Source organism: Priapulus caudatus, unplaced genomic scaffold (genome assembly GCF_000485595.1).
Source record: "Priapulus caudatus unplaced genomic scaffold, Priapulus_caudatus-5.0.1 Scaffold823, whole genome shotgun sequence".
In the NCBI taxonomy this organism is placed as follows: Eukaryota; Metazoa; Priapulida; class Priapulimorpha; order Priapulimorphida; family Priapulidae; genus Priapulus; species Priapulus caudatus.
The window spans coordinates 39,738-49,900 of NW_014577884.1; the positions used below are offsets into that span (position 1 = coordinate 39,738).

General features: G+C 49.8%; 1 protein-coding gene across 1 annotated transcript in view; it reads right to left on the bottom strand.

Moving 5' to 3' along the window:
- LOC106813778 (plectin-like) overlaps nucleotides 1–2,467 on the bottom strand; it is a 39,928-nt gene extending 37,461 nt beyond the window's left edge. Inside the window, exon 1 of the mRNA XM_014817998.1 lies at nucleotides 1,748–2,467. Coding sequence (XP_014673484.1) covers nucleotides 1,748–1,817 — 70 coding nt within the window. The 5' untranslated portion in view covers nucleotides 1,818–2,467. The remainder of the gene's footprint in view (nucleotides 1–1,747) is intronic.
- Nucleotides 2,468–10,163: the final 7,696 nt, after the last annotated feature.

Below are 10,163 nucleotides of genomic sequence, written 5' to 3' on the forward strand. Positions count from 1 at the left end.
AAAGGTAAGTTCGAGAGCCTTGAATCGCCCATAATCCTTTTCCCTTCTCTTCTTCTCCCCTCTCTTTCTTTCCATCACCTCCATCTCCCCTCCCCCTACCTTCCAGCTCCAGCCGAATGGCACCATAGAATACGCACAGCGTGAACTCCACAGAGTTACTGATTACATTCCATTAATTCACTCCCCCTCTCTCTTCCACTTCACCCCTCTATCTCCATCTCCACGCACTCTCTTCTACTTTCTTCTCTCTGTCCTCTCTCTCTCATCTCTCTGCGCTCTCTCATCGACTCTCCTCTCTCATCAGCAGAGCGAGACGAGCTCTCACCTTCACCGCTCATCATCTCCGGTCGCCGGCCCTCAGTCATCCTCCCTGAGTTTGACACTGTGTTGTGAATCATTACATAAACTGGCTCTAGCCGTAATTGCGCCTTCCCGCACAATACTAATATATCCCTCAGGCGCTCGATTCTCCTACTCATCATGCCGACTGTAATCACATTGAGTTACCATATCTATCCCGATTATACTACATCATCTCTTCCTCGATCTCTCACACTATCCTCTCCCTCTCTCCGCTCTCGCATTCTCTCCCGCTCCTTTCTCCTTCGCTCTCTTCCTCTCTCCTCTCTCTCTCTTCTCTGTTTCTCTTCCTCTCTCTCTCCTCTCTCTGCTCTCTCTTCTCTCTCTCTCTCTCTCGTCTCTCATTTCTCCTCTCTCTCTCTCTCTCTCTCTACTCTCTCTCTCTCTCTCTCCTCTCTTCTCTCGTCTCGCTCTCTCTCCCTCTCTCGTCTCTCTCTCTTCTCCTCTTTTCCTCCTCTCCTCCTCCACGCACGTCCTGACTCTTCGTCCACGCACGCACGCACAGCACGCACGCAGCCACAACACACCCATACCACACACGATTTCTACCACACAGCTCTCTCCACACTCACACATACCGCGTCGTTTCTCGCCGCACAGGACACACCCACAACCCCACACAACCACACACACACCCCACACACACACACATATATATTATATATATATATATATTTATATTTAATATATATAAATAGGCGAGAGAGCGAAAGAGAAAGAGACAGACAGATAGACGGACAGAGAGAGGGGGAAAGGGATGGCGAGCGAGAAGGGGGGAGAGAGAGAGAGAGAGAGAGAGAGAGAGAGAGAGAAAGAGAGAGAGAACCAGAGAAAGAGGAGAGGAGAAAGAGACAGAGAGAAAGAGAGAGGGGCGTGTGAGAGCACGAATCTACGATTACGTGACGGACCGTTGTCACAGATCTTAAACCAGCAGGACACGTACTCGGGTAACTCCGTGTCCATCCTCCCTGCATTCCACACGTGCCCGAGCTGTCGCTACCTCGTCGCCCAGGCAACAACCGCCATCGCAGCGACAACAGGTTACGAGTGTAGCTCCCTCTAGGAGCTAACAACCGATTTAATCTGATACGAAATTTGCACCTCGATGCCGCCGGAAGCTCACTCTATGATCAAACACGCAAAAAAACGAAAGCACAAACAGCCATAAAAACAAACAAACAGACAGACATCGAACACTCCCCCACAACCGTGCCTCGGTGGTTTCACGCAGACCTCCCTTCTCTATAAAGGATATAAAGGGCTTAAAGTCTCAAATTTCACTTCCCATCACACATGAAGGTAGGTCTAGAACTATAGAGTGCAGGCCTGTGGCAGAGCGAAGGGCTCTAGTTCTAGAGCTCACACGAAGGGTGGTGACAACAAATACCTTTATGTTCCTCCCTTCGCATCTCGAACCGCTTCGAGGCGGCAGTCTCAGTCTGTATCCAGTAATCCATGATGTCTCGCACTTTCCTTATTGAAGACCGTTATGCGCCTGTTATTAGCACCACAGTAGCGTTATTCCCAGCAGTGACATCTCTCTCTGTCTCTCTCTCTCTCTCTCTCTCTCTTCCGCTTTCTCACTCTCCCTCACGAGGGAGACAGCTCTCGCACGACCCACTGCAGTGTATATATCACACGGCTCACGGTTCACGCTCACGCCTGCCTCGCGCTCACGGCTCACGAGCACCTCCTCGAATCACGCCCCGCTATCTCTCCGCCGCGGGTTCCTCCCCGGGGGTCGCTCGCGGCTTCCTCTTCTCTGCGTTAATTAACACGGCGAGGTATCCTTCGCAGTCACGCACGCACGCAGACGCAGATATTATCCAGGCGTGTGAGAAGCTGAGACGTCGGTGACCAGACGTGCTTGCTATAGTACAATCACAGTGTCATCGCATCGCACCTTTGCACCGCCTAAACCACAAGCACCCTGCGCGGAACAGCGTGTATGTGTGTGCGTGTACGTGCGCATATAGATATATACGTGTGTGTGTGTGTGTGTGATAACTTCGAGAGTTCAAGTGCACACGCTGCACACTCTCTGCCCGCCCGCTCGGCACAAGACGTAGGTAACAGTGTCGGCACGGCAACGGTGGGCGCGCGTGTGTGGAGGCGCACTGCTACTGCTGCTGCTGCTGCTGCTCTCACGCTCTAGCGGCTACGGCGACCCACCAAGCCCCTGCTGCCGCCCATGCAGCCACGGTGACAACCTGTTTCTGCGGCCCGGGGCGAGAGAGAGAGAGAGAGGAATGCATATACCTCTCCGCTGTACCCTCCCTATTCGGCTAACTCCGCGCAGCAGCACCGGTCAACATTACTTACCTGCCGGTCACCTGGGCCGGACAGGTGAGAGAGGGGCCGGCGGCGTTCACCTATGTGCTGTGCTCAGGTGTAAAGCGACCGCTTGACCAGTGGCTACTCGGCCGCTTGATGATAACGGAACGCTGTTTGCAAGACAATAGCAAAGATCTGCTTTCAATTCACAAAACAATAGCACATGTCTCCCTCTCGTTCACAAAACAATAGCACAGGTCTCCTGCTCTTTCACAAAACAATAGCACAGGCCTTCTGTTCCTTCACAAAACAATAGCACATGTCTCTTGATCGTTCACAAAACAATAGCACAGTTCTCCTACTCTTTCACAAAACAATAGCACAGGCCTCCTGTCCCTTCACAAAACAATAGCGCGCATTTCTCTCCTACCATTCAAGTAATGGTCTCACGATCCATTACGTAAGGGCACTATAACAGAAATAATTATTGCAGACGACATTGCAGCTCTTGGCATGACCACACAGTCACTGCATCAGCAGATGTGACAGACAACACAGCTAGCTCTAGCAGCAGTCGCGAGTGTATATACCCCCTACTTTATTGATAAGCCGACACTTATAGGTGACTACCCCACTCCTCACACCTACCCCATCCTCACACCAACCCTACGCCCACCCCCACTCCACATCCACCCCATGCCCACTCCTCACACCTACCCCATGCCCACGTACCCATCCCCACACCAACCCTACGCCCACCCCAACTCCCACTAACACCTGGAGACTGTCATCAACACGCGTGAATGAAATCATAATTAGATTGCACCTACCGATAAATTATGACAACGAGAACTTGCTATAGAAATGCGCATCATTTAGCTGGCCAAAGTTTCGAGCGGAATCTGAGCCTTGAATCAGTGGCTATTTAGCATGAATAATGTATGTGTCGTGTACGCGCCGAAACTCTCCCAGTTTTGCACCCTGCCCACTCTGCTGTGTACGGACATCCACCAAAAACATCTACAACGCGCAGTACAACTTTACACATGCGTAGCGCGCTGCACGTCAGGCATGGGAGAGTCTCGGCTATCCGGAAAATAACATCCATGAAGAGAGAGAACAAAACACAGCAAAAACGCGGACGACAGACAGCGCAGTAAATTCCGAGCGAAGTTCATTGTGTAGATGGCGGTCGTGTGCGTGCACCATAAAGGGAATAACTTTCCCCCGGGCGTAGATTGAGGGTGCCGCAACGTGGCAGCACTAGTGTTAAGATTAAGTAAGATTAGTTAGTGTTAGTGTTAGTATTAAGGGTTAGGGTTAGGGTTAGGGTTAGGGAAATAAGGGTATAATAATATAATAATATAGGGAAATGATTATAAACGCCTTGTGCAGTGACGTCATAAGACGTGATCACGTGCCCTCAATCTACGCCCGTGAGAAAGTGACACCCAACGATAAATCAAACCTCCACGACTCATCACAGATACACACGCACACGTACGCACTCACACGCACGCTCGCACGCACGCACACGCACTCACACACACACACACACACACACACACACACACACACACACACACACACACTACACACCGCGCGCGCACGGCACGACAGCCGCACACACGCACGCGCACCGCACGCACGCACGCACGCACGCACACACACAGGTAGCTGGCGGGCTCGACACATGTACACGCATGCCTGAATATAAACACACGTGTTCAGCGTGACTGACCCGGATATTCCCAGGTGACTCTGTCTGTGTAGAATACAAGGGAACGAGGACAGAACACAACGCTAGCTTATATTAGCTGCTTAACTGATCGTAGGACCAGTTTCTACGCGCGTGTTCCCCGGGGGGAGCACGCCTTAGCATTACTGCATGGTCTTACCACCATGCCTTACACACAGTGACATACTCACATCCGATACACGGTCACAATCACAAGACGCAGGGGGGGAAGTAGGGAGAGAGAGAGAGAGAGAGAGAGAGAAGAGAGAGAGAGAGAGAGAGAGAGAGAGAGAGAAGAGAGAAAGAGGGAGAGATAGAGCGAGAAGAGAGAGAGAGAGAGAGGAGAGAGAGAGAGAGAGAGAGAGATAGAGCGAGAGAGAGAGAAGAGAGAGAGAGGGAGAGAGAGAGAGAGAGAGAGAGAGAGAAGAGAGAGAGAGAGAGAGAGAGATAGAGCGACGAGAGAGAGAGAGAGAGAGAGAGAGAGAGAGAGAGAGAGAGAGACGAGAGCAGAGAGAGAGAGAGCGAGAAGAGAGAGAGAGAGAGAGAGAGAGAGAGAGACGAGAGAAGAGACGAGAGAGAAACGAAAGAGAGAGAGAGAGAGAGAGAGAGAGAGAGAGAGAGACGAGAGAGAGAGAGAGACGCGAGAGAGAGAGAGGAGAGAGAGAGAGAGAGCCGAGAGAGAGAGAGGAGAGAGAAACGAGGAGACGAGAGAGAGAGAGAGAGACGAGAGAGAGAGAGAGAGAAGAAGAGAGAGAGAGAGAGCGAGAGCGAGAGAGAGAGAGAGAGAGAGGAGAGAGAGAGCAGAGAGAGAAGAGAGAGAGAGAGAGAGAGAGAGAGAGGAGAGAGCAAGAGAGAGAACGAGAGAGAGCATGCTGAGAGAGAGCGATGCGAGAGAGAGAAGAGAGAGAGAGAGAACGAGAGAGAGCAGAGAGAGAGAGAAAGAGAAAGAGAAAGAGGAGCGGAGAGAGAGAAAGAGAAAGAGAGAAGAGCAGAGAGAGAGAGAGAGCGAGTGTGTGTGTTGCGGGCCTGTGCGGTGCGTGCGCTTGGTGTGTGCGTTTCGTTGGCGTGAGCGTGCATGTCGTGTGCGCTTTGTGTAATCGTCGTGCGTGTGCGTGAGTGTGTGTGCGTTGTGCGTGTGTGCGCCGCGCACGTACGTATGCGTGTACATGTGAGTATGTGTTACAGTCTATGTATATATATGAACGCGTGGGTGCGTATAGGCAGATAGAGTGAGATCTAGAAGGAACAGCCACGCTTCAGTTCTAGTCCTCTCACGTTGATTCGCGTTAGTAAACAATACTTGTAAAGATTTAGGGCAGTTATATAGCCTGTGCGAGTAAACATAAAGCGTGCGCTAGACGGACTTGGCGGGGAAGGCGGATGGTGTGGGATAGCAACGGAAGAGGGTAAGACCAGAGAAAGAGAGAGATAGAGAGAGGGCGCAGGCGCGAGAGAGAGAGAGAGAAAAGAGAGTGAGGAAGAAAGAAAGTGCGGAGAAAGAAAGTGCGGAGAGAGAAAGAGGGAGAGAGAGAGAGAGCGAAGCGAGCTGAGAATAGAGTAGATAGATTAGAGAAGAGAGCGCGCGCCGAGAGAGAGAGAGAGAGAGAGAGGAGAGAAGAGAGAGAGCGAGCGGGGAGAAGAGGAGAGAGGGAGAAGAGAGAGAGAGGAGAGGAGGAGAGAGCGCGCACATAGAGAGAGAGAGAGCGAGCAGCGAGAGAGAGAACGGGGAGAGAGAGAGAGAGAGAGAGAGAGAGAGAGGCGAGAGAGAGAGAGAGAGAGCAGAGAGAGCGCGCGCGCGAGAGAGAGGGAGAGCAGGCGGGAGAGGCAAGTCCGTGTGTGAGAAAGGGGGAGGAGGAGGAGGTGAAGTGCTGCTTCTACCAACACAGTACTTGACTGTTACGTAGGCGGGCCGCAATGCCGCCTGACGTACCTACCTACTCATGGCTTGCCATCTAGGGCCGAATCGGTTAGGCGGTGGAATAATGGCCAGCAGCGTGATAGGAAGCGTGAGAGCGATACGTGAGAGCATGCACCTAATTTGTTGTGCAGGCGAGAGTAGGACACGAGCGGACCGGTCCGCGATCCATATGCAAGGCGTATGCCAATATACGACGGAGTGCCATTCTTTCTGTGATCGGACCACGTGCGCTGCGTAATATATATATATATATCATTTATTTATTTATTTATTTATTTATTTATTTATTTTATATATATGCCTTAGTAACTGTGTTAGCCGGACATAAGTCTCCATAGCAGGCGGACTACCTGCCATAGAAGCGGACACCCTGTGAGCGAGGCGTTATCAATACAACGGTAAACAGTAAAAACCGAGCCTCCAGCTATGGGAACAAAGATGATAACACTTTGGGAGGTATTCCGCCTTCAGTGACCTTACATATCAGCTATTAACATTAGGAGTATATGAGAAATATGTATATACTACATATGTGTGTGTGTGTGTGTGTTGTGTGTGTGGTGTGTGTGTGTGTGTGCTGTGGTGTGTGTGTGTGGAGTGTGTGTATGTGTGTGTTGCGTGCGGTGCGTCTTTGGCGTGCTGTGCGTGCGTCGTGTGCTGTGTGTGTGTGTGCTGTTTGTAGTGTGTGGTGTGTGTTGTGTGTGTGTGTGGTGTGATGTGTGTGTGAGTGTGTGTGATGTGTGTGTGGTGTGTGTGTGTGGTGTGTGTGTGTGTGTGGTGTGTGGTGGTGTGCGTGTGTGTGTGTGGTGGTGTGGTGTGTATTCCTGCTGTATTGGGAGGGGCGATGAGCACCCATATAGGCTGGACCGAATTCTACGATTTTCTTTCCCGCGTTTTCTTTCTGCAAAATCGCTATTTGCTATGACAAAGCACTATGACCGCAAACAGGGAAGGCTTTGATATCAAGCTGTTGAGTCAGAACAGTCGTTGGGCTTGGCTTGCCTTGCTTTCCGTTTCTGAGAAGCCCGCAAACCGCACCTCCACTGTGTCAAGAGAAAAATTAATTCGGTCTCTCCAAGAAAGCGGGTGGAAAACAGTTTATTTACTAACACTCACTTGTAAATGCCGGACGAGCCTTGAGAACGCACACCCATGCGGCACACCCACGCAGCGCACGCCACGCGCACACGCAGCGCACCACACACACACGACAACACCACACATCACATGCACAACAGACCCGCACCCACATACACAACGCACACGCACACACAGCCCCCTACTCCACACACACACACAGGCCAGCACGACCGCGCTGCACACACACACACACAGACACACGACACACACACACACACACCACACACACACACGTACACGTGCACAAGTGAGGCGCAGGCACACATCGTGCACGCATAGGTAGTGTAAATCAACGCAGGTATATAACTATACCCATCAGGTGTTACTCACTGCTCAACACGCACGCACAGCCCCAACGCTGTGAATATAGCGCCGTAAACGCCACGATTGCTACTCTTACGGGCAGTTATAAGATAAATCGTTAGATATCACCGTGAACCGTGACAGCATTCAGCAGTAAGACGTGACATATATGCACGAGTAAGCGTGACTATGACCACAGTAAGCGTGACAATATATCACAGTAAGCGTGACATATATCCACAGTAAGCGTGACATATATCACAGTAAGCGTGACAATATATCACAAGTAACGCGGTGAGATATACCGACCGTAACTCGTGACACATATTCAGCGTGGCGTTATATATATATATCCGTAACCGTTACATCGTCACAGTAAGCCGTTTATCATGTCACCGTAACCGTTACATGTCCCAGTAACCGTTTACATGTCACAGTAACCGTTACATGTCAGTGTAACCGTTACCATGTCCAGATAACAGCGTTACATCGTCACGCGTAACCGTTATGTCACCGTAAGCCGTTACATGTCACAAGTAACCGTTACCATGTCAGTGTACGCGTTCAGTGTCACGTAACCCGTTACATGTCACGCGGTAACCTTACATGTCAGCAGTAACGCGTTACATGTCACCGCGTAACCGTTTACATGTCAGCGTAACCGTTACAATTGTACAGTAACGCGTTTAACATGTCCAGTAACCGTTACATGTCAGTGTAACCGTTACATGTGCACCAAGTAACGCGTTACATGTCACGTACCGTTACATGTCACAGTAACCGTTACATGTCAGCCGTAACCGTTAATGTCACCGTAACCGTTTACATGTCCAACGACTAACCGTTACATGTCACCGGTAACGTGTACATGTCACGTAACCGTACATGTCACAGTAACCGTTACATGTCACAGTAACCGTTACATGTCACAGTAACCGTTACATGTCACAGTAACCGTTACAGTGTCAGTGTAAGCGCGTTACATGTCAGTGTAACCGTTACCTGTCCACAGTGAGGCCGTTACATGTTCAGTGTAACGCGTTTAGCATATTATATCCACAACACGGGTAAGTTTTAGTTAGATAAGCTACGTAACGCGGCACATGTTACTACACGGTAAGCTTTAGTTAGTAAGCTAAACGTACGCGCACATGTTTACTACACGGTCAGACTTTAGTTAGTAAGCCTAACGTACGCGCCATGTTACTATCACGGTGGAGCTTTAAAAATAACATAAACGCTATATTTTGAAGGACTGATTGAACTAAGCTAAGAGCACTGTTCGTGGCTGTTTGAATGCCGAACAACTGTCATGACGGCTATCAGGAGTCTATCACAAATAGACCCTGACCCTAATCTATGGCTAGCTGTATAGCGCTTGGTGCGAAAGGATAGAAATAATCGATAGAGTGATGGAGATAGAGATATATCGCGGGGGGGGGGGGGCCCTGAAACACATGCATATGATCTATACTGCTAGGCCAGCGTTATAGTTCTAGGCTGGTCATATCTAGCCACAAGTTCCCATCTCGCTTAACACTACGTGTAACAGTCGGAGATCCTTGTCGGTTTAGTCATATCTATGCATGCTACTGCATAGTGAGTGAAACAGAGATATCGAGGGGGATTGTAAACCATGTATTTAACGGCAGCGGTGTACCATCAAACCTTCCCTGGTCCTCCTCTACTAGTATGGCGAGTGAACACAGATATCGAGGGATTGTGAACTATGCATCTAACTAACAGTTGAGCGGTCATACATCATCTGCTGAGACAACAGAAATGCAGGCATCGCGGCAAAACTTCCTTGAATCTACGGTGACTCGCCCCCCCCAATTAATAGATCAATACATAATCGCACTGACAATCGCACATTCGCCCGGCCTACTGCTTTTCTAGCCCCTCCCGCTCGCTCTTTCTAATGCCGCAATATTTACAGTATATATATATGTGTATGTGTGTGTGTATGTGTCATATGTGTGCGTGTATTACCTTCGTAACCTGTGTAATTTATAGATGATTTACCGGTTTCAAAGCACAACAAGAATTAGCAATCGTAGGCTTATCCAGCGTGACCACGTGAAAAGGTTCGTGTAGGTGCGTGCACAACTATTAGCGATTGACTGCATCTTGTACCTTGCCGTTTTGCACTGGAATTAAACTGTCAGTTTTGGGATCGTGCTGCATCGGCGTGTTGTGCACATCAACATTGGCCGATCCTACGGTTGAGGGCTCGTAAAATTATAGGTCAAATATCACATGATTGAGTCTCTGAGCATCTTTTATTTTTAAGCAGTACGTGTCATTTCGAGTCATACACACACAAACAGCACCGCCGTGAAAACAGAATCACCAATCAACCAATGTGCACTAATATCAACCTTGGCATCTTTACTTTTGAGGCTCGTAAAGTTTCTGAAAGCCCGGAGG